General features: G+C 46.1%; 1 protein-coding gene across 1 annotated transcript in view; it reads left to right on the forward strand.

Annotated features, from left to right (window-relative positions):
• The window catches only part of LOC142194383 (uncharacterized), a 386321-nt gene that overhangs the window by 192725 nt on the left and 167288 nt on the right, over nucleotides 1–26308 (forward strand). Inside the window, 4 exon segments of the mRNA XM_075263533.1 lie at nucleotides 1919–2320; nucleotides 2962–3260; nucleotides 21097–22554; nucleotides 22775–22927. Of these exon segments, the coding sequence (XP_075119634.1) occupies nucleotides 1919–2320; nucleotides 2962–3260; nucleotides 21097–22554; nucleotides 22775–22927 (2312 nt within the window).

The following is a 26308-nucleotide window of genomic DNA, read 5'->3' on the forward strand; positions in this document are numbered from 1 at the left end:
CAGAACTCTCCTCCTATCTCTCGTCCAACCTGCACTTTGACAGACTACAGTCAGGCTTCAGACCCCGGCACTCCACTGAAACTGCCCTAACAAAAGTCACCAATGACCTGCTAACCGCCAAAGCCAAGCACCATTACTCTGTCCTCCTCCTCCTTCTTGACCTCTCCTCTGCCTTTGACACAGTTGACGACTCCCTCCTGTTAGAAATTCTCTCATCCCTTGGTATCTCAGACTTGGCCCTTTCTTGGATCTCCTCATACCTCACCAACCGCACATTCAGCGTCTTCCACTCGCACACCACCTCCTCACCTCGCCTTCTCTCTGTTGGTGTCCCCCAAGGCTCTGTTCTAGGACCCCTCCTGTTCTCCATCTACACCCTTGGCCTGGGCCAACTCATAGAATCTCATGATTTCCAGTACCATTGCTACGCCGACGACACCCAAATATACATCTCTGGACCAGACATTATCTCCCTGCTGGCCAGAGTTCCAGATTGTTTAGCGGCCGTAGCCTCCTTCCTCTCCTCCCGCTTTCCCAAACTCAACATGGAAAAAACAGAGTTTATCATCTTCAGCCCACCCCGTATGGCCCCTCCACCGGACCCATCTATCAAAGTTAATGGAACCCCACTTACCCCTGTCCCACAGGCCCGATGCCTTGGGGTAACCCTGGACTCTGATTTATCCTTCAAGCCACATATTCAAACCCTCAACACCTCCTGCCGCCTCCAACTCAAACACATCCACCGAATCAGCTCCTTCCTCACCCCAGAAACTACCAAGATGCTCATCCAGGCCCTCATAATCTCCCGCTTAGACTACTGCAACACCCTCCTCCATGGACTCCCAGCTAACACCCTCGCCCCCCCCTCCAGTCCACCTTAAACTGCGCTGCTCGCTTAATCCATCTCACCCCTCGATCCTCATCGGCTGCTCCCCTCTGCCAGTCCCTCCACTGGTTACCCATAGCCCAGCGAATTGAGTTCAAGCTACTAACGCTAACATACAAAGCGATCCACAACCTGTCCTCTCCATATATCTCTGACCTCATCTCCCGCTACCTGCCCACACGTAACCTCAGATCCTCCAATGACCTCCTGCTCCGCTCTGCTCTCATCCGCACCTCACACAACCGTCTCCAAGATTTCTCCCGTGCACCCCCCATACTCTGGAACTCCTTACCACGACACATAAGACTGACCCCCACAATCACAGGCTTAAAGAAGGCCCTGAAAACTCCCCTATTCAGGAAGGCCTACAACCTCCAATAACACTATCACCGCACCGCCATCTGTACAGTCTCCCCCTCTCCTTCTGTCTCTACCCCCCTTCCCTCATAGATTGTTAGCCCTCGCGGGCAGGGCCCTCTACCCCACTGTGCCAGTCGGTCACTGTCAGTATTATATCTACCTGTATATTCTGTGTATTGTATGTAACCCCCAAATGTACAGCACCATGGAATTAATATAATAATGTACAGAGCTCCATGGAATTAATATAATAATGTACAGAGCACCATGGAATTAATGGTGCTATATAAATAAATAATAATAATAATAATAATTTGAAAGTCCAGTGAAAGTTTATGGTGCCATAACTGTGTTTTCTGTAGAAGACAGAAGGAAATGTTGGTAGTTGTAGTGCCACATGAATAAACTGTTTGGTGAATGAACGTGACTACAGAAGGTAGTAAAAAGTTGCTGCTGGTTGAAGCCAAGGTTGCTGGTGAATATTGTGTGCTGTTGTTCTAAACCATGGGCAAGAAAAGAAAACTGCAGTGTGTCAGAAAGCAGAAAAGCTGTGCACAGGTGTGATAGTGAAGACGTCTCAAGGAAGAGAAACATAAAACCTGGAACGGAGCCTGTGGAGTGCAAGTAAAGGAAATGAGTTGCATGAGAGTGACTTCGTTTTTTTTGAAGCACCTCAAATATGTCCCTGCGGACTGTGTGTCTCATACTGGAGCGCGTGAAAGTGCCAAAGAAGAAAATATTGTGGTGCAGCAGCTTCAGGATGAGATTGAAGCCATCAGATTTGATTTATGGGTGTGAAATATCTGATTGGAAATGGCAACTTGAGGTATCAGAAAAAGAGAACCTGAAGTTAAAGAAAGAGCTTGAGGCCATAAAGAGTTCATATCCTGGTCATTGTGGCAATGTGGTGCTGGGTTTGCCTGGAATGGACTATGTTACTAAAAAGGAATTTGATAAAATGAAATGTGCCCTAGCTGATAAAGTCCTACAGGGTGTGGAGCAAAAGCAAGTGCTTGAGAAGCAACTTCATGATGTGAAGGAGCAGCATAACCGAGACTCCAGTGCCAAGGAGTGCCTTATTGAGAGATGAGCTTGACAGTGCCAAACGTTAGAATACTTGGAGGCCCAAGTCATGAAGTGTGAAAAACTTCTGGCTGAACTAACTGATAAAGAGACTGAAGTTGCCCAGTTGAGGAAGGAGGTGTCTGACCGAGAAGATGAATTAGAATCTTTGGTGCAGATGTTGCAGTCAGAGCAGAACCTTCAGGAACTAAAGCAAGTTCAACTAAAGAATGAAGTGAAGGAATAGCAGAGCAGAGCTGGAGATCTGGAACAGAGAGAAATGGAACTCCATGCTACAATATGTGGCCTAGAGGGGGCACTCACAGAGTCTTATGAAGATAATGAAAAATTGTCTGTTCTGGTGCAAAATAAAAACAAAGAGACGATGGAGTTGTTGTCTGTCCATGCCTAGAATTTCCAAACATTACAGGTGAATTGCAAAGAAGTTGAAGAAAGCTGCCGGCAAAGAAAGGAAAGTGGAATTACAAGAAGATGTATGTAACAAATGATGTTGCAGAATGTGATCTGTATTATGAATGCTTTCAGAAAAACCCCATTACAGAAGTAGACATTGAAATACACGTTGGCTGATTCAACAAAAGTGGAATGTAATCTGTGTTCATCTCCTGGTCTCTGCCTGGATGTTACAGGAGAGCCAAAAAGTCAGACATGAGGGTCCTGTCCAGTGATGGTGATGACAATGATCGGATTATAATGGAGCAGTGTAATTGTGTAAAGCTTCAGGTGTACGGCATAGTTCCCCAGGAAGATGATGCCAAAGTGGATGATACACAGTTTGTGACACTGCAAGTTGGTGAACAGCCAAGTGGTTTGGGAGAACTCAAACCTTCTCAGGTGCTGGTTGTAGTAACTACTAAAGGAGGACTTCCTGAAAAATATAAGGTGGCCAAAGAAGGTCCAACTGAAGAAAAGGTTGTTGAGGTCACAGGTTATGAAGACGAACAGCGGAAAGGCCTGCTCTCCAAAGTTAATGTGTAGAAAGTAGTTGAGAGCGTGACACCCTCTAGGCCTGCAACGGTTAAAAAGAAAAGTGTTATTGTTCTAAACAAATGTTGCAGTTCACCTAGATGGTCAAAACAGATGAAAAGTGACTTTCATAAGTTCAAGCAGGTCCAGTGCTACAAGAGCTGTAAAATAGTAAATAAAGAAGACTGACCATGGGTATGGTGTCTCAACAAATCAAGTGTCTGGAGACATTTGGGAACCAGGAAGTAATACTGTCAACTCAAAAAGAGAAGAGGTAAAAAGTGTGTTTCAGCCTGATGCTAATAGCAAGAAGAGACAGAGATATCACTAACAGACGGAAGTAACTGTGGTTGAGACTCTAAGGCCGAGATTAAGCAGTGCTCATTTGCATGCAGATGTAAAAGATGGTTAGATGACATTGCTGATGTTAAATTAGTCTTCAAAAAGACGAAAGTGCTGAGAAACCGAAAATGTGAAGTGACCGGAATATGGAAAATGAGACCGCCAGATCGGGACATCTGGAGAGACACTGGGCAAGATTACTTGAATGAAGAGGGACGTTGTCATGATGTCTTGTCCCATTGTCGTTCACCCCATAAGTGGTGAGCTGAGGGGGGGGGGGATGTAAGGGTGTGAACCTAGAGGGCTCTGTAGAGTGACCAAAAGCAGGGTTAAAAAGAACTCTGACCACACCCAGAGAGAAAGGGGCTCCACACCAGAGGGAGGGTAAACAGCAGGAGTCTGCTGCTGGTGGCCTGGACCAGTTGGAGACAGACAGGAGGAATCCAAAAGGGGCTCAGCTCCAGAGAGGGAGTGTTTCTGCTAGTGGCCTGCAGAAGCAGGTGCACTATGGACCAGTTGGAGATGGACAGGAGGTCTGTCCCAAGAAGGCTGGATTCCAGAAGGAGCCCAACTCCAGAGAGAGTACGGATTGTAACCTGCAGGCGCAGGTGGACCTTGGACCAGTTAGAGACAGACAGGTGGTCTGTCCCAAGAGGACTGGATTTCAGAAAGGACTTTGAACCAGACTGGTGAGAACAAACCTCAGAGAGTATCTTGCCCTAATAGATTAGTGAGGGTTCAAGAAGTGAGATAGTGCCCTGTGTGTGGGCTGTTTGTTGTCTTTGTTCCTGTGTAAGATGAATAAAGCCACTTATTTTGGTTTATATTACCTGATCTGCTGTTTATTTGGCACCAAGCGCCACCAACACCTCAGTAAATCCAGGAAAACCGCTTACCTTTGGTGCTAAATTACCCCTAATTGTCACAGTATGTAGAGGGTTTTTGGACACAGGGAGACCTAATGTGTAGGTGTTTCACAGCATTAGCAGTATTAGTTTTATATGTGTTCTAGGGAAAGGGGGGGGATTTGAATTTTTAATACTTTTATTTTTTTTTATTTTATTTTTTTTACTTTTTTTTTTTTTTGCATTTATTAGACCCCCTAGGGGTCTTGAACCCCAGGGGGCCTGATCACTAATGAAATGCATTGCATAGAGCAGCCTACAAAAGAAAAGCACTGCCGGCCGGGGAACCTTTACATAAGCGCTGAGGAGAATCCCTGGCTGAGGGGCGGACCCGAAGGAGAACCTCGGCCGGCCGGACCTGAAGGGGAATTCGAACGTAAATTCGAACATTGCGAATTTTTTAGCTGCTTCTATGGCCTCACTAAGGGTTTTTGTACTATCTTGGAGGAATTGCTTCGAAGATTCTATCAATCCTAATTCCTAACTTCTGATTTAGCTCAGTAGTTCTTAATCTTTGTGTAGGTATTAATGAGATTCTTAAGCCACGCGGTACAATTTTATCCTTAAGGTAGGTCTCCAATGCCTGCACCTTCCACCAAGACTTAAGATGGTCCGGATAGATTTTTGTCAAATTTTTAAAACAGGGGTTAATGCTGATGTTATGTGCATTGGTGCTTAATTCAGCTTCCGAAAAAGCCTCCTGTGCATCCGTGAGCCACCTATCTCTATTAATGTCAACGCCCAAGAAACCTGCCATCTCCCGAAACAAAAAACACTATCCAAATAAACAAAAAATAGAAGGGAATAATGGTAGCAGTATTGTCTCCCTATACAAGTTCACCAAATAAAGCGCCAAAGAAAACGAAAAGTGAACACTCAAGTATTTTATTTTAGGTACGTAACCTAACTTGTGAAAAGTTACCTAAAAATAGCTAGCCAGTAGAGATGAGCGAACACTGTTCGGATCAGCAGATCCTAACAGCACGCACCCATAGAAATGAATGGAAGCACCTGTGACTCTGACTTTGCCGGCAGCCGGCGTCACAGGTGCTTCCATTCATTTCTATGGGAGCGTGCTGTTCGGATCGGCTGTTCCGAACAGTGTTCGCTCATCTCTACTAGCCAGCTGTGGCATATAAAATTGATGCAAACTAGCGCTGGGTAAAAAAAAGGGAGGGGAGGTGCAACATGGGATTTAAGGAGCTCTAAGTATCATCCAAAAGAGCAAATAGCCAAACTGTAAACTCCTTTGTGTAGAGACTCCAACCCTCCCCTCCTATGAGAAAGAAAATACCCCTCAGTATCTTTAGTAAAAATCTTAGCGTATATCTAGCTGTCTTGAGAGCCCTCTGCTCCCTAAATGGTTCACCCAGACAAGTGGTATCAATTTACCAAAGTGCCCACAGTGTAACCACACAGGCACAATGTGTTACGGACAAGAAAAAGTAATCAGCCAGGGGATTGCTGAATAATCCTAACCATCGGGGTGACAGGAAAGAAGGAAGCCTTACAGCCCAAGAGGCACCCCGAGGACCAGGTAACTGCACTCCATGACACCCCTATGTTTCCCGGCTCCCTAATCCTCATTCTAATCCTAATTCCCACCTTTAATGAATATTCCCTGGAGGATACACAGCCTAACCCTGGTGCTGATCACTATTAAATCCCGTCACTACATGCTGCAGTCTTTCCCTCCCTACGCGTTTCGTTAGACTAACGTCCGGCTCATCAGGGGCTATTTCGGGAATACATATAGTATTAAACAGAACAGATGTAGTCAGAACAGCAGGTGGCCACTGTCTGGTGTCACCTTCCTGCTGTCTGGTTAGGAACTAGGATGACCCAAAGTCGCGGTCCCTTCGGAATGCCCTTACACCTGACACAAAGTCCTACATACACATTACACACAGACGGCTCCGCTACATACACGTCACACACAGACAGCTCCGCTATACACACGTCACACACACAGCTCTGCTACATACACGTCACACACAAACAGCTTCACTACATACACGCCACACACAGACGGCTCTGCTAATTACACATCACACACAGATGGCTTCACTACATACACGTCACACACAGACAGTTCTGCTACATACGCATCACACACAAACGGCTCCGCTACATACACGTCACACACACAGCTCTGCTACATACACATCACACACAGACAGCTCCGCTACATACACGTCACACACAGACGGCTCCGCTATATACACATCACACACACAGCTCCGCTACATACACGTCACTCACAAACGGCTCCGCTACATACACGTCACACACACAACTCTGCTACATACACATCACACACAGACGGCTCCGCTACATATACGTCACACACATAGCTCTCCTACATACACGTCACACACAAACAGCTCCGCTACATACACATCACACACAGACGGCTCCGCTACATACTCGTCACACACAGACGGCCCTGCTACATACACGTCACACACACAACTCTGCTACATACACGTCACACACACAACTCTGCTACATACACGTCACACACAGACGGCTCCGCTACATACATGTCACACACAGACAGCTCCGCTATATACACGTCACACACACAGCTCTGCTACATACACGTCACACACAGACGGCTCCGCTATATACACGTCACAGACACAGCTCTGCTACATACACATCACACACAGACAGCTCCGCTATACACATGTCACACACACAGCTCTGCTACATACACGTCACACACAGACGGCTCCACTACATACACATCACACACACAGCTCCGCTACATACACGTCACACACACAACACTGCTACATACACGTCACACACAAAACTCTCCTACATACACGTCAGACACAGACGGCTCCGCTACATACATGTCACACACAGACGGCTCCGCTACATACATGTCACACACAGACAGCTCCGCTACATACATGTCACACACAGACAGCTCCGCTATATACACGTCACACAGACAGCTCCGCTATATACACGTCACACACACAGCTCCGCTACATACACGTCACACACAGACGGCTCCGCTATATACACATCACACACACAGCTCTGCCACATACACGTCACACACAGACGGCTCCGCTATATACACGCCACACACAAACAGCTCCGCTACAAACACGTCACACACAAACAGCTCCACTACATACACGTCACTCACAGACGGCTCCGCTACATACACGTCACACACAGACGGCTCTTCTACATACACATCACACACACATGACTTCACTACATACACGTCACACACAGACAGCTCCGCTACATACGTATCACACACAGATGGCTCCGCTACATACATGTCACACACAGACAGCTCTGCTACATACACATCACACACAGACAGCTCTGCTATATACACGTTACACACAGACGACTCCACTACATACACGTCACACACAGATGGCTCCACTACATACATATCACACACAGACGGCTCTGCTACATACACATCACACACAGGCGGCTCCGCTATATACACGTTACACACAGACGACTCTGCTACAAACACGTCACACACAGACGACTCCGCTACATGCACGTCACACACAGACGGCTCCACTACATACACATTACACACAGGCGGCTCTACTACATACACAGCACACACACAGCTCCGCTACATAAACGTCACACACACAGACAGCTAATATATGGTCATGTGATTCTGTGACTCCTCCGACACGTGACATCATCATAGGTCCTTTGGTATCTTATGCACAGATGTAGCAATAACAGCAGGACCTGATCATGTGACTCCTTGACTCCTCCCACGTCTATGACATCATCACAGGTCCTGTGAGCATACAGCTGCTGTACACTAGGAGGTAAGTGCTCGCTCCCAGCCCTTCTCACACATTCAGTCACCCTCCTTATAACCCCCACACACTATAACGTCCTCCTCGTGGCTCCACACACTATAATGTCCTCCTCGTGGCCCCCACACACTGTAATGTCCTTCTCGTGGCCCCACAACACTATAATGTTCTCCCTGTGGCCCCCCACACACTATAATGTCCTCCTTGTGGCCCCCACACACTATAATGTCCTCCTTGTGGCCCTGTTGGATCCTACAATAGACTTGAGACTGGGCAGGAGATTCCCCTTCCAGCAATGACCCTAAACCTCCAGCCCGAGCTCCAGTGAATGGTTTCGATCACAGAATATTCCGCTCTTAGAACGGCCCAGTCACAGTCCAGACCTAAATCCCATTGAGCATCTGTGGCAAGACATGAAAATTGCTGTTCATAGACGCTCCATCCAATCTGGCTGCAAAGAAAAAGGGGCAGAAATCTCATCTCTAGATGTGCAAAGCTGGTAGAGACCGAGCCCAAAAGACTTGTAGCTGGAATTGTAGCCAAAGGCAGCTCTACAAAGTATTGCTATAGGGGGCTGAAGACTTTTACATGTCACACTTGTCAGATGTTTATTGGATTACAATGTTGATAACCTTGTATCATATTCCTTCCATGTCACAATTATCTGATACTTTGTGTTGTTATCACTGAAAATTTCAAGAAAATGCATTTAAAGGGGTTGTCCCATAACAACTTTACCTAAATACATTGCTTTATCAAAACTGCTTTGTTTGGCCTCTATCTTAATTTATTCACTTCATTGTTGACACTGCGTTTCTATGGCCACTGGGCTTATCTGCTCATTTCCCAAGTGATGTAGCTGCCTGCTCTCAGGGGGGGAGGGAGGGGCTGACAAGCAATGGACCTCCTCAGATAGGGGAGGGGAGAGGTGAGAGCTCTGGGATTACTGTGCTGTCTTTTCCACTTATCAGACGCTTTAATTGAATTTGGCTGATAAGGGCTGAGATAAGGAGTCAGTTACCTCTGTATGTAATGCAACTGACTCAAATCCAGCTCTGCTACATCAGTTTCCACATCAGCTTTATACTGTGGTAATGCATTTTCAACCAATCTCTCATTAATAACTACAAACATAGCAGAGCAAGTGAAACCCCTCTCACCAATGTGCCAAGAAATCCAGGAAGTGAAGAGAGCACAGAGCCCTGCAGGCTGCAGAACAAGAGTTATGGGAATACCCCTTTAAGTTTGTAGTTGTGACAAAATGGGTGTGAATACTTTTACAAGCCCCTGTATCGGTGTTAGATCTCTGGATGGAACATTCTCCGGGACACTCATTCCTCTCATGTCCCTACAGCGGGGCCCATTCTCTACGTCCTCTATACCATCATGTAAGATTCTGCTCATTTCAGTAAGTCACAAACCTACAGATTCCCGTTGGCCACTTTCTCCTCTGCATTAGTCACTTGTTGTTGCACGTTGCGTACTAGGCTGTAATACTTCCTCTTCTGTCAGGATCAGGGAGGACTGTACAGTTAGTTCCAGTGTGCTGGTAATATCAGGGGCCGAGTGTCTTCACCTCTATGGCCAGTAGATTGTAGTCCAGACAGAAATGTGGGAGATCTATCTGTGACAGTTGTGGCTGTTCCAAGAGATCGATGGACGAACCATCACTTGTTGTGACTGAAGCTGCAGGGAAAGTCAGTGTCATCTTTACAAGTGTCAGCTCCGTATCTTTACATAGTTGCATAGTAGATGAGGTTGGATAAAGACATCAGTCCATCAAGTCCAACCTATAACCCTACAATCCCTACAGTGTTGATCCAGAGGAAGGCAAAAAAAAACAAACCCTATGAGGCTTATGCCAATTGCCATATTTCAGAGGAAAAAATTCCTTCCCGACTCCAAATCTGGCAGTCAGTATAAAACCCTGGATCAACGTGTCCTTAAAATCTAGAGTCCATAACCTGTTATATTTTCTCTTCAAGAAAGGCATGCAGGCCCTCTTTGAACTTGTTTAATGAATCCACCATCACCACTTCCTGGGGCAGAGAGTTCCAGAGCCTCGCTGTTCTTACTGTGAAGAATCCCCTTCTATGTTTCTGGTGAAACTTTCTCTCCTCCAGACGTAGATGATGTCCTCTTGTCACTGTCACCGGTTTAGGTATAGAGGACATCCCCTTGTCACTGGTCTAGGTGCAGAGGATGTTCCCTCACATCTTCCCGTGACATCACCCCTGCACTCATACAGAACACCAGCGACTGCCTCTCTGCTGTCTCTAATATCATGTCCTCGCTCTATCTGAAACTAAATCTCTCCAAGACTGAACTACTACTGTTTCCACCATCTAACAGATCTGTCCCTGATATATCCATTGTAGTCTCAGGCCTTACTATAACTCCTAGGCAGCAGGCCCGCTGCCTCGGGGTCATGTTTGACGCAGACCTTTCCTTCACCCCTCATATTGAATCACTCGCACATTCATGTCACCTCCACCTCAAAAACATCTCCAGAATACACCCTTTCCTTACCAGAGATACACTAAAGACACTTATTGTCTCTCTGATTCATTCTCGCCTTGACTACTGTAACTCCTTACTAATCTGTCTTCCCCTCCATAATGCCGCACCTCCCTACATTTCCTCCCTCATCTCTGTCTACCGCCCAACCCGTGCTCTCCATTCACTCAATGACCTAACACTTACATCCTCTATTATCAGAACCTCCCACGCTCGTATACAAGACTTCTCCCGAGCTGCACCACTTCTCTGGAATGCTCTACCCTGGACAATCAGATTAACTCCCGATTTCTACAGCTTCAAGCGCAAACTAAAGACACATCTTTTCAGACAGGCCGATCACAATTTCTAACGTAAACCCTTCCATACTATAATTAGAATCCCCAAAATTGAACCCTCCTCTGTTCCAGCTCCCACATTACCCCACATGATATGATGCCATCTCAGGCTAACTTTATAGGTCCAAGCTCAATCCACATGTTACAGGACACGACTGGTGACGGCTCATAAAGTTTTAAGTTTGTGTAATGACAGTAACCTGTATTACAAAAGTGTCTGACCTCTGTATAAGCAATGCTGCCCCTGCTACCTCTTGTGTCGCCCCTTCTACCTCATAGATTGTAAGCTCTTGTGAGCAGGGCCCTCAGTCCCATTGTGTGAAGTGACATTCTTTGTTATGTATCTGTCTGTATTTGAACCCTACAAATTGTACAGTGCTGCGGAATATGTTGGCGCTATATAATTAAAATTTATTATTATTATATTATTCCCTTGTCACGGTCACCGGCCTAGGAGTAAAAAGAAAGTTCTTTGTATTGTCCCTTCATGTATTTGTACATTGTTATTAGATCTCCCCGTAGACGTCTTTTCTCTAAACTGAATAACACCAAGTTTGTTAATCTATCGTTGTCCTCCAGTCCACCCATTCTAATCATTTTGGTTGCCCGTCTTTGCACTTTTTCAAGTTCACTTATGTCTTTCTTGTATATCGGGGCCCAAAATTGCGCACAATATTCTAAGTGTGGCCGTACCAGTGATTTGTATAGAGGCATAACTATTAGAGATGAGCGAACAGTAAAATATTCGATGTTCATTATTCGTTTCGAATAGAATCTCAATATTGGACTATTCGAACGAATATCAAATGCCATTATAGTCTATGGGAGAAAATGCTTAGTTTCAGGGGATCCCACCATTCGACTCAGGAGGGTCACTAAGTCCACTATGACACCCCAGGAAATGATGCAACACCTCTGGAATACAACTGGGACAGCAGGGGAAGCATGTCTGGGGGCATCTAACACACCAAAGTCCCTCTATTACCCCAACATCACAGCCTAACAACTACACACTTTCCACATTCAAAAAAACCTCTATCAAAGTGGGAAAATACCTGGAAACCTTCTTTCTTCCCCAAATGGATGGACACAAACCCAAATTTAAGCTAAAAAAACATTAACAAGCACCCCTTTAAATCACGTTGCCCATGACAACCACAGATGGAATAGGCAATGGGAAATCCAACAGTACCCACCCTGACCTGTCGTGTGTGTGTGTGTGTGGCGTGGTAAGACATTCCAAAATTCACTTTTAAGGCCCTTAACATGAGCCCTTCCAAATTAAGTTACAGGCCCTTAAGCTGAGCTGCCAGCAGAGATTGAGGCCCTTCACATACCTCCCAACTTTTGAAGAACCGAAAGAGGGACAAAATGTGCGGCGCGCATAGCGCACCGCGGCAAATTTAGCCCCGCCCACTTTTGTGTTGACCCCGCCCACTCGTTAATTTTTCATGTGCCCGCACACAGTATAATCCTCCTATAGTCACCCGTAAATTATATGTCCCCCCTCTAGCTCTCCCCCAGTTTCATATACACCCTTCATCTGCCCCCAGTTTCATGTCCCTCTTCCATATCTGCCCCCAGATTCATGTCCTCTCCATCTCTGTCCCCAGATTCATGTCCCACATCTCTGTCCCCAGATTCATGTCCCCTCCATCTCTGCCCCCAGATTCATGTCCCTCCATCTCTGCCCCCAGATTCATGTCCCTCCATCTCTGCCCCCAGATTCATGTCCCCTCCATCTCTGCCCCCAGATTCATGTCCCTCCATCTCTGCTCCCAGATTCATGTCCCTCCATCTCTGCCCCCAGATTCATGTCCCTCCATCTCTGCCCCCAGATTCATGTCCTCTCCATCTCTGCCCCCAGATTCATGTCCCCACATCTCTGCCCCCAGATTCATGTCCCACATCTCTGCCCCCAGATTCATGTCCCCATCTCTGCCCCCAGTGTCATGCCGTCTTCTCCTTCATCTGCCCCCAGATTCACGTTCCACCTTCACATTAAACTTACCTTCTCCTCCGCTCCCTCGCCGCTCTCTGCCCGCCTCTCTCGCTGACACATGCGGCTGAAGGAAGGAGCTGACACAGGTCAGCTCCTCGCTTCGCCGCTGCCCGCCTCTCTCCCTGACACATGAGGCTGAAGCGGCTCGCGTGCTCGCTTCGCCGCTGCGTCTCTCTCTCTCGCTGACACATGCGGCTGAAGCGAGGAGCTGACCTATGTCAGCTCCTCGCTTCGCTGCTGCCGCCAGCTCCTGGCTTGTACATCGCTTCTACAAGCCAGGAGCCGGCGGCAGCAGCGAAGCGAGGAGCTGACACAGGTCAGCTCCTCGCTTCAGCCGCATGTGTCAGCGAGAGAGAGAGACGCAGCGGCGAAGCGAGCACGCGAGCCGCTTCAGCCGCGTGTGTCAGGGAGAGAGGCGGGCAGCGGCGAAGCGAGGAGCTGACCTGTGTCAGCTCCTTGCTTCAGCCGCATATGTGTTCAACTCAGATCTGCGTCCTCTGGACGCAGATCTGAGTTGAAATCGGGACATACTTCCCTCCAACCGGGACCGCGGGACATGTCACCCAAATCGTGACTGTCCCGCGGAAATCGGGACGGTTGGGAGGTATGCCTTCAGGTGACTTCAGCCTCTACCTGCAGAGTTTTAGACCCTTTAACTTAGTTCAGCCTTCCACCAACAGAGATTTATTGGTTCTTTGGGTGAGTTGAGTTGCTTTTGGCCCTTGGTGTGAGTAGAGCCTTTAAAATACAGTGTTTTTGGCCCTTTTGGTGACTAGAGCCATGCAGCAGCAGTGTTTTATTTTTTGGCCCTTGGGGTGACCCCTCAAAAATTAGATTTCAGGCCCTTGGGGGTGGACCCTAAAACATTAATTTTCAGGCCCTTGGGGGGGAGCTCTAAATAATTATATTTCAGGCCCTTGGGGGGAGCCCTAAAAAATTATTTTGCAGGCCCTTGGGCTGGAGCCCTAAAAAATTGAGTTGCAAGCCCCTGGGGGTGGGGGGAGAGATAATGGAAATTTTTTCTTAACATATATATATATATATATATATATATATATATATATATATATATATATATATCACCTTCAGAAGTAGGGGCTGGCGTTGCAGGAGGAGGATGAGGAGGAAGAGTAAATTGGGTGGTGGCAGCTTCTCTCCAGTACCTGGACTCTGGAGTAGATACCCAGCTGAATATCCACGTCCTCACCCATGTCCCCTGCTGCTGCTGGCAGCCCCTCTCCAGTACCTGGACTGTGGAGTGAATATACAGCTGGGTATCCACATCCTAGCCCATGTCCCCTGCTCATACAGATGAAGGACACTGCTGGCAGCCCCTCTCCAGTACCTGGACTGTGGACTGGATATCTAGCTGGGTATCCACGTCCTCGCCCACGTACCCTGCTGCTACGCTGCATGATTTGCAGATTTATTAAGCTGCCTAACTAAAGCTAGAATGCACTGTATCGCCCTGACAAGCTCTCCCTATCACTCCAAAACTGAAATGAGATGAAGATGGCTGATACTATTCTTATGAATGGGAGGTCACATGTTTTCGGCAGCCAATGTTTTTTTTCAATTTTTTTCACTGCATAAGTTGTCGTAGTTCCTGTCCCACCTCCCCTGCACAGTTATTGGTGCAAGAAAAGCACCAGGAAAGGTGGGAGGGGATACTTACCCATGTCCAGATACACCACGTCCACTGCATTACCCATGTCTAGTCCAGATACACCACGTCCACTGCATTACCCATGTCCATTCTAGATACACCATGTCCACTGCGTTACCCATGTCCAGTCCAGATACACCACGTCCATTGCATTACACATGTCCAGTCCAGATACACCACGTCCACTGCATTACCCATGTCCAGTCCAGATACACCACGTCCACTGCATTACCCATGTCCAGTCTTGCACTGACCTCCTCATAGAAGCTGATCAGATTAGTCTGACAGGACCGATTCCTCATAAACCCATGCTGATTGGGTGTTATAAGATTATTTACATTGAGATACTCCAGGATAGCATCTCTTAGAAAGCCCTCAAACTTTCCCTCCACAGAAGTCAAACTTACTGGCCTATAGTTTCCAGGTTCACTTTTACACCCCTTTTTGAAAATTGGCACCACATTTGCTATTCGCCAATCCTGTGGAACAGACCCAGTCATTACTGAATCCTTAAATATTAGATACAAGGGTCTATCTATGACCATGCTTAATTCCCTCAGAACTCGGGGGGTGTATTACATCTGGACCGGGTGATTTCTCTATTTTAGTGTTTTGCTGGCGGTGCTGCACTTCTTCCTGGGCTACACAGGTGACATGTAATTGAGAGTTTACATTCCCCCTAATCATGTCGCTGCCAATGGATTTTCTTGTGTAAACACTGTAGAGAAGAAGGCATTTAATACTTGTGCTTTTTCCTCATCCTCCACCACCATTACATCCAGATTATTTTTGACAGGACCCACATTGTCAGTTTTTATTCTCTTATTATTTATGTAATTGAAGAATAATTTTGGATTACTTTTACTTTCCTTGGCTATTTGTCTCTCAGTCTCAGTTCTCGCCTCTTTTATTTGTCTTTTGCACAGGTTATTTTCCTCCTTATAGTATTTAATGCTGTGTCGCTACTCTCTTGTTTTAGTACTTTAAATGCTTCCTTTTATCCCTCATTGCTTTCTGTACTGTTTTAGTTAGCCATATTGGCTTTCTATTTCTGGCCGCTTATTCCCATAGGGTATGTGTTTTTTAGTGCTCCTATTTAGAATGTTCTTGACAATGTCACATTTGATTTGTGTTCTGGTCACTCCTATCTCTTCTGGTGACCATTGGCCTACCTGTAGTTTAGTGTTTTTGTACCCCCTCTAATGAACATCTTCTTAATGTGTATCAGAAAACTTATTATGTTGTGGTCACTATTACCTAGATGACCCCCGACCTCCACTTGTGACAATGTGTCAGGTCCATTTGTTACAATTAGGCCTAGAAGAGCCTCTTGTTGGTTCCTGCACTAGTTGTGATCGGTCATTGTCTTGTATTAGTGCAAGCGGGTGGGGGGGGGGGGAAGGGAGAGCACAAGGTGATTTGAGAGGTGGGGAGGAAGAGGAAGGGCTAAAAGAGAGAGGAGAGCAGTAGATAAATATTTGGAGATTTATAACAAACCCCTATCAGTATTTTATTATTTTTTGTTCCTCCCGTAATTTCCACCCATAAGGACTCCACATATTCATTTTCCTCCCAGATGTCCTCACGCAGGACTGGCTTAAGGCCTGATTTTACGTATAAGCAAACCCCTCCCCCTTTCTTATTTGTACGCTCCTTTCTAAACATACTGTACCCTTGTATATTTACAGCCCAGTCGTAGCTGGAGTCCAGCCATGTCTCACTTACCCCCACCAGGTCATAATTTTCTTCCAACATCATCACTTCTAGTTCCTCCATCTTCTTAGTGAGGCTTCGGGCATTCGTATACATACATTTCATAGATTTATCTTCCCTGCTCTTCCACTGCCTACTGGTGGGGTATGGTTTGGGGTATAACAGTCCATGGAGTCTCATCTTCCTCTTCGTTGGTGACAGCTGGACACATATTGGGCAGCGATCTCCACAGTGGCCTCTTCTTCTCCCAGTAGGATGTAGAGTTTCCTCTTCTCGTCTGCAGATATGAAGTCTGGGATGTGGGCAGAGAGTCTTTGGTAGTAGATGGCCCTCACAGCTGAGTATTTGGTGCAGTGTAGCAGGAAGTGGGTCTCGTCTTCTAGGGCCCCCTGGTCACAGTGCTAGCACAGTCTGTCCATTATAGTCTATGGGGAAAAATGCTTCGTTTCAGGGGATCCCACCATTCGACTCAGGAGGGTCACCAAGTCCACTATGACACCCCAGGAAATGATGCCAACACCCTGGAATGCAACTAGGACAGCAGGGGAAGCATGTCTGGGGGCATCTAACATGCCCAAGTCACTGTATTATGTCGGGATCCCTGTCAGCTTGCGGTATGCGGGAGCTGACTTTTTCCCATAGGAATGCATTGACCAGCGTTGATTGGCCAAATGCCATACTGAGTACAGCATTCGGCCAATCAACGCTGGTTCTGCCGGAGGCTCGTCTGTGAGGAGGTGGAGTCTAAGATCGGACCAAAATGTAGACTGCTGTGAACCGATCTTAGACTCCGCCTCCACCAGCAGAAACAGCGTTGATTGGCCGAATGCTCTACTCTGTATGGCATTCGGCCAATCAACGCTGGTCAATGCATTTCTATGCCGAGATGTAGCAGAGCTGGCTGTGCGCTGAGCACGGCTATTCCGAAGATGCAGACGAGCTCAGTGCATGGCCAGCTCTGCTTCATCTCCGATCTCTGATGTACATCTCAATGTAGCACAGCTGAGTGTGCATTGAACCCTGCTGCACACACAGCTCTGCTGCATCTCAGATGTAGCAGTGCTGAATATGCGTTGAACCCTGCTGCACACTCAGCTCTGCTGCATCTCAGATGTAGCAGTGCTGAGTGTGCGCTGAACCCTGCTGCACACTCAGTTTTGCTGCATCTCTGTGTGTGCTGAGCTCTGCTGCTTCTCTGTGTAGCTGTGTAGCACTGCTACATCTGAGATCAGGCCACAATGGAAACTGCTGTGGACCGATCTTAGATTCCACCTCCTCCAGCAGAACCAGCGTTGATTGGCCGAATGCTGTACTCTATGGCATTCGGCCAATCAACGGTGGTTAATGCATTCCTATGGGGAAAAGTCAGCTCGCGCGTATCGCAAGCTGACAGGGATCCCGGCCAGAAAGAGCCCCAAAGAGCTGGTTGAGTTACAGTCCCCCCTAAATAAAGGTAATCCCTAGCTAACCCTACATTTACATCTATCCCTGTCTCACAGTCACATACTTCACAGTCTCAAATTAACCGAATGTTAAATCCACCATTCGTCTAAAGTGGAGGTCATCTGTTTCTGGCCGCCAATTCCTTTTTCCAATTTTTTTTTGATGCCTCCGTTGTCGTAGTTCCTGTCCCACCTCCCCTGCGCAGTTATTGGTGCAAAAAACGCGATAGGGAAGGTCGGAGGGGATACGAATTTTTACTGTGTTTGCCTCGTGGTATTTGATCGGAATTGAATACCTCAAACGGCCTCGATACGGTGTACGCCGTCTCTACTCGTAACAAATCTGTTTGTTCATCTCCACTATGAACCTGTTGTCACATCAGTGGCACGTGATTCTCCACAGTCTCCATGTTGGTTATTTCTATTGGTGCCATTTCTCCACTCACAATACACTTTAACCAAAGCAGCGCATGAACAGTTCACACCCTGCGCTGTTGGAGAAATAGTCACCCTTGGCCCGACAGCCAATAATCATCCGTCGTGCAACTCTGATAAATCGTCCCCTTTACCCGAGACAACAATGAGATTCTGTTCAGCCTATCACACACCTTATATACCCACCAAGCCGGCCCACAACAAGTCACTCCCTTCCTGAGCTACACGCTGCCGACGTCAGAAGTAGGAGGTGGTGATAATAATGGGACTCAACTCTTCTATTTATTCCATGGGATTCCGTGTAGTGATTACATTGTCTCATCTTCTCTCCATTCAGGTTCCTACAATATAGAATCCTCTCAGTATCTTCTATATAAGAGAATATTCCTGATTGATCCATCAAGGATGGAAAGAGACAGGAACAAGATGGCGGAAAGTCTATTAAATCTCACCATAGAGATCATCTACCAGCTTACTGGAGAGGTGAGAGATTCTGATGATGTCATCATGACATCATTCTTATCTATAGTAATAACAGATGATATGACTGGAGAGGTGATGGACTCTGGACATGTATGTAGTGAGATTTATTAATGTGTCTCCCCATAACCAGGATTATACAGTAGTGAAGAAGACCTCTAGTGGGCGCTGTCAGGCTCCTGTGTATGATGGATATGGAGGAACCCTGAGCCCAACCCCGGGGCCTCCACCTCACCCCCTGATACAGGAGGAGATCAATGGACAGAAGATCCTAGAACTCACCAACAAGATGCTGGAGCTGCTGACTGGAGAGGTGACACTGCTGGGAATGCTGGGACATTATACAGTAACTGGAGGGGTCGGGGTGATGACTGTATCATTGTGTTGTCAGGTTCCTATAAGGTGTCAGGATGTCGCTGTCTATTTCTCCATGGAGGAGTGGGAGTATTTAGAAGGACACAAGGATCTGTACAAGGAGGTGATGATGGAGGACCAGCAGCCCCTCACATCAGCAGGTAATAGACATGACTATATACACATGGACTTCCATTATTTGTATGTACAGAATGAATTCAGTCCCTGTCTGTGTTTCCTACAGGTAGATCCAGTAAGAGGACAACACCGGAGAGATGTCCCAGTCCTCTTCTTCCACAGGATGATGATCAGGTAGATGGAGATATTCCTTATGATGTGTAGACGGGCTGTGAAGTCCTTGTGGTCAGTCTTGTTGTATCCAGCAGTATTATATGGTTATATACATGGGCGGTGTCATTGAGCCGCCATCTAATATGTTTATCCGGCTTCTCACAGACCTGCAGCTACTGTCAGGACATCTTTCATCTTCATACGGATTAATGATCTAGAACATTCTCTGTGACTTCCCCATTTGTCCGGTGACTTTTACATTATTTGTTTCGCAGATTTTCCATCAGGATAAAGATGTGAGCGACATGAATGCTATATCTATGAGAATAAAGGAAGAGCCCTATGTGAGTGGTGATGAGGAGTGTGAGGAGGACATTCCTACAGGGACCCGCCCAGGTGAGGAGTCACCACTATATAAAGCACAGAAGGGTCACTGATTCTATTCTGACATTGTTTAGACTATTTGTTGTTCCCCGATTCAGGTAAAATACTAATAATACCTGAATATAAATGTGATACCGCTATAGGGGGTAATAAATGTAGTATAGAATAGAGCGGACAGCAGGAATATGGACTTGACATCGATGTGAACGAGGCAATTTTTTTCCTCCCCGGCTGTCAGTCCTGGTGAAGGGACAGAATTTCCCAGAATTATACAGCAGATTATTTCAGGTAGCAGAAAAATAATCCTCCTGCTCGATCTTCAGGCAGATTCCACCTCAGAGCTCTATGGAAATAAATGGGAGGTGGAAAATCCGGCCTGGCCAGTAAGGAATCTGATGGAGATTCGGGGGCTGATTTGGTAAAACGGAAAAATTCTTCTTCTGAATTCCTGAAGCAGCTTCTACAAATGTCACTGTGTAAACCTCACCTTAGACCCCAATCACACTATGGAATCCGGACTAGAAGATCTGGTCTGTACATCAGTCACATTTCCCAGCCTGAACTCTGTCCACACACCAGGACTCCCCGTATCTTAGTGATCTATGACGCTAGGAGTCCCTGCTTCCTTGTGACTCCACAGACCCTACTACATACTGTATGGGACAGCAGATCCGTGGTGAGTTCAGGCTGGGAAATCCAGCAGATGTGGTTTGGATTGTATTGTGTGTATGGGGTGTAATACAGTAAGATTTATGGCATCCTACAGTATTATTCCACATAAGTGGCCATATTTAAGCAGCCATGGATTGTGTTCACCTCTACAGTGACCTAGAGCAGTGGTCGGGTCTCCTGTCCCGCTTCATTACTAGTCACTATCACTGACCTCCGTCTCAGCACAGTGAATACTAATGAAGTAGGCCGCGCTGCCGTCGTTTGCTGCCTGTGCCACTGACTTCACTTCTTCACACGGTCTGAAGCGTCTCAGGCAGCGGCAGCTCAGTGGAGAATATACTTATAAGGTTATGTTATACAATAATAGTAACATCAGTTTTCTTCTTCTCAGATGACTGTACCAGGAGCTCAGAGGGACATCTGATATCTACAGATTACAAAGCAGAGGATCATGATATCACACAAGTTCCACATGAAGAACATGCCATTACCCCAGATATACCCTCAGCTCTTCAGGAGCAAGATCTTTCTTCTAATTCATCAAAGTCTGTTAAGAAAAATAAAAGATGCAGAAGGGATGTTATAAATCAGAGAACTCACACAGGAGAGAAGCCATATTCATGCTCAGAATGTGAGAAATTTTTTACTCAGAAATCCAGTCTTGTAGAACATCAAAGAACTCACACAGGGGAGAAGCCATATTCATGCTCAGAATGTGGGAAATGTTTTACTCAGAAATCAAATCTTGCTCAACATCAAAAGATTCACACAGGGGAGAAGCCTTATTCTTGCCCAGAATGTGGGAAATGTTTTACTCATAAGTCACATTTTATTGAACATCAAAGAACTCACACAGGTGAGAAGCCATATTCATGCTCAGAATGTTCAAAATGTTTTACTCACAAATCTCATCTTGTTAAGCATCAAAGAACTCACACAGAGGAAAAGCCTTATTCATGCCCAAAATGTCGTAAATGTTTTATCTCTAAATCACATCTTGTTCGACATCAAAAGATTCACACAGGGGAGAAACCATATTCATGTTCAGAATGTGGGAAATGTTTTTCTCAGAAATCAAGTCTTGTTCAACATCAAAAGATTCACACAGGGGAGAAGCCATATTCATGTCCAGAATGTGGGAAATGTTTTTCTCAGAAGTCAAGTCTTGTTCAACATCAAAAGATTCACACTGGGGAGAAGCCTTATTCATGTCCAGAATGTGGGAAATGCTTTATCTCTAAATCACATCTTGTTCAACATCAAAAGGTTCACACAAGTGAGAAACCATATTCATGCCAAGAATGTGAGACATTTTTCACTAAGAAACCCAGTCATGTTGAACATCGAAGAATTCACACAGGACAGAAGCTATATCAAAGAACTCACACAGAGGAGAAGCCTTATTCATGCCCAAAATGTCGTAAATGTTTTATCTCTAAATCACATCTTGTTCGACATCAAAAGATTCACACAGGGGAGAATCTATATTCATGTTCAGAATGTGGGAAATGTTTTTCTCAGAAATCAGTTCTTGTTCATCATCAAAAACTTCACACTGGGGAGAAGCCATATTCATGCCCAGAATGTGGGAAATGCTTTACTCAGAATTCAAGTCTTGTTCAACATCAAAGGATTCACACAGGGGAGAAGCCGTATTCATGTCCAGAATGTGGGAAATGTTTTTCTCAGAAATCAAGTCTTGTTCAACATCAAAAAATTCACACAGGGGAGAAGCCGTATTCATGTCCAGAATGTGGGAAATGTTTTATTCAGAAATCAAATCTTGTTCAACATCGAAGAACTCACACAGGAGAGAAGTCACTTTCATGCCCAGAATGTGGGAAATGTTTTATCTCTAAATCAGACCTTGTTAATCATCAGAGAATTCATACTTGATTGTCGATCCTATTTTGCATCTCTTGCAGAGTATAAGATTGTAGATATTTTGGTAGTAGTCTTGGAAAGGTTGTGCTATAGCTTGAGGGTGGGACAGGGACTTTCCAGTGTCGTTTTTAATGGTAGGAACAATCGCAGTGGGCTCCTGTGGGTGGAGAAATTTGTTTGTTTCGTATTCAGTGCTTAAACTTTCACTTTGTATCTGTCTCCAGTAGGTCCACCAGTGTTTGTGAATCCCTGTTGTGTTTATAGAAGGACTCAGTTGTTTGTATTTGAGATAGAAGGCGCCTTGTTGAATGAACACACCTGCCGACACTCTTTATTGCTTTCCATTGCATTGGGAGGGGGTTCTTGTCACATTCGTGATGGTGAAAAAAGTCCATAATGGCTTGTGAAATTGCTGCTGTGCATGCTGGGGTTTTTAGAGTTTTAGGTTAAGGCTAAGTTCACCGGAATTTTTTTGTCAGGATTTTAACATGGAATCCGCATCAATATCCTGCTCAAAAATCCACCTCCCATTCACTTCAATGAGAGCCGGTCATTTCCTTTTTCCGCAAGCGTTTTTTTTCCCGCTCTTGGAAAAAGATGCGACTTGCCCTTTCTTCAGGCGGATTCCATGGCTGATTTAGCTACTTTAGCTATGGTCGTTCAGCCCAAAAAACTCCCGTGTGACCCCGGCCTAAGAGTCCAGCTCCTACTAACCTCTAGATTGATCAGAGATCATCAAGAAAAGGTGTATGAGAGCTTGGTCAGACCACATGGTAGGATCTATGTTAGTACAAGGGTCACATGCAAGCAAATGGTGATTTATAAGGGAGTGGTCATCTACTGTGAGTGTTGTGCATTTGTGAAAAATAGGTGCAGTCTCTCACCTGGAGATGAACGATCCTCCAGACGTTATCAAGCATGTCAGTGATTTTAGATATCAGAGCCTGTAAATGTGACAAATGAATGGAGAACCTGCTCGACGAGGAATTCATCATTGCATCCATGGTTAAATTCAGCTCTCTTGCCATGACCACTGACCCTTCAGCAAACTTGTAAGGCACAAAGAAAGGGCCAAAAGATTTGATCTTGGTTCTGGTTGGAGAGATTGAAATTATGGATCGTGTGCACTGCAGGGAGGAGCTCTCATGTACAGGTGGGAGCTGGACCTCATTACAGGCCTATAAATCTTGCCAAGATTTTAGACCTGAGCAGTTCCTGCGGGGGGAGAGCAGTGGAGCCAGGTCCTGTCCTTACAACCTGATATCTGGTGAGACCAGTGTGTGTACAACAGCTTCTGTTTTGTTTGTCTTTTTCTGTGTGGCTGAAGCAAGCCACATGTATAGCTAGAGTGTTAGTTATACAGGTGGTTGTGTTACTATGTTTGCCTGAAGTTAAAGGGGTATTCCCATGATGCTTGTTCACTAACCTGCAGGCTGTTGTGCTCTCTTCACTTCCTGCTTCTCTCGGCACATAGGTGGGCGGGGTTTCACTTGCACGGGATTGGTTGTAAATGAATTACCACAGTGTGAAGCTGATGTAGCAGAGCTGGATTTGAGCCAGTTTGCATTACATACAGAGGTAACGGACTGTAGCAGTAAGATGTCAACCCTTACCTTGTGCATGTTGTAGAGTACCTGGGTCCACTTCTGTGTTTCCCTGGAGAGAGTTACCGAGCCCCAGCACACTCCTCACTGCTTTCAGCTCTCATCACTGTTGGTATAGACGTCACATGAGAGAGGCTGGCATCACGACACATATAATGACGTTGGCCTGGCCCACGTGACGTCTGGGATGTCACTTTGCAGATAATGTAATGAATTTTCGCCATTTGGGGCTTCAGTCTTATATAGTTTGTGTTAATTCTTAACTAAAATCCAAAATCAAAAACATTAAAAAAATAATAAAAAAATTTGAGTCTCCATATTATCCCATATATTTTTTTTTAAATATTTTCATATATATTCCCATTTTATTTATTTTGCTATAGTTTCGAGGCGAGTGAATATTTTTGTAATATACTTTTTTAATCTATCAATCTTTCTGTAAGTCAGTGAGAGAGAGGTTAAAAGTTTTCAGGATAAGAATACGGTGGGGACGTGGCTAGCCATCATCAGGAATGGACGCGCATCCCTGAGCTCCATCCCCCGCGCCGTGGGTATTGTTTGTCATCAGGGGTCCCGACGTACACTGTACCCTCCTGCTGACATTGTGGTGATTCTCCCGCTTCAAAGCTGGTATCGGAGACGCCATTGGAGCTTCCCATGCTCCCTCCTCCTTACTGAGCAAGCTTGGCCTAGCTGGCTGGCCAGACCCTCCCTCGAGTGAGGCCCGTCACCTACTCCCAAGACGCCAGTGTGTCACTTCTTACTAGGTTACCTCTCTGCAGCGCCGATTATTCCCGGGGGCCGGTCTGCCGGGTTGTCATCGTGTGAGGGTGTTGTTGGGCCTGGAGGCATTGAGTCAGGACTTCCACTTGGACTACTGCAACTCCGTCCATCCATTTATCCATCCATCTGCGTGCTTGGAGATGCTGGTGCTGTGGGCTCTCTGGTCTTCTGTGTCACTGTCTGGCTCTGCTCTGCCTGGTCTAGGCTTGCTACCCTGACTTGCTGCACAGGAGCAACGAGAGAAGGGGGTTTCCGCCATCTTGGAATTAATCCTGCGGCCTGCTCTGGAGTGCTGATCTTGGCCCTGATTGTCATTTGCTGGCTCTTCTCACCCTAGCAGTCTGCTAACTAATTTGACATTCTTGCATTAGTTCTTGGACCTACTGCAGTGGTCCCCACCTTTGCTCCTCAGGTCAGTGATACCCACCTCCTGGCGTTACTCTACGTTACTATAGTATCTCTCTGTCCATGTCTGCCAGGAGTTGTAACTAAGGAACTAAGCACTTCCCCCTATTGGCTCCTTGGGGCCCTAGCTATCAGGACTGGTACCGGTCAGACTGTTGCAGTTCTCTCTCCTGTCTCTACCCGCCTCTGGTTTCCTGCCAGGAGGTGTCACTGATGGACTGTGCTCTACAGACAATAGGGGGTGCTGTGCAACTGCTCTGGGATCCTCAAGCAGGATTTACTGCAGATTTGACAACTAATACCCTAGTTTCTAATTAGTGGAGCAAGCCCGCTCATCTGCACACCTTCAGAATATTGTGTTTCTACTGGACGACCAAGAAATCCATGGTTACAGAAACAATAGTCGCCTGCGTGGTATCCCTGAGAAGGGCCCCCAAGATGACCTCATCTCCAGAGTGAACACAAGCTTCAATATGGTCACACAACACCCCTTGGATGCAACATATACCTTTGACTGAGTGCATAAAGTCCAGCGTTCAGGCCCTGTAGACCCTGCCAATCCCAGGGATGTCCTTTGCAGGCTATTCTACTATTCTGAGAAAAAAACATGTTCTGAGTTGTGCCTGGTCAATGGGGGCTCTACCCTTCGAAGACACCTCCATCAAGCTCTTCCCAGATATCTCCACATGTACGCTTGCTATGAGGCACCTGTTGATCCTCATCAAAGATAGAGGAGGACATCCATTACACCAAATTGTCTGCAAAGGCTCTACGTCAGCTGATCTACCTGATTTATTCTCTTTCCTGGATGTTGCCCTTATAGACATTCCAAATTGGCTTGCTCTGGACATTACACAGCTTCTGTCCCAATGGCGTCAACGGGGGGTCTAATGTCCCTCCTTGGCAAGCTCCTCTCCTTAACATCATTAGTCGATATACACAAAAATCCAGCTCACCACATTTATATCA

This window comes from Leptodactylus fuscus, chromosome 1 (assembly GCF_031893055.1).
Source record: "Leptodactylus fuscus isolate aLepFus1 chromosome 1, aLepFus1.hap2, whole genome shotgun sequence".
Classification (NCBI taxonomy): Eukaryota; Metazoa; Chordata; class Amphibia; order Anura; family Leptodactylidae; genus Leptodactylus; species Leptodactylus fuscus.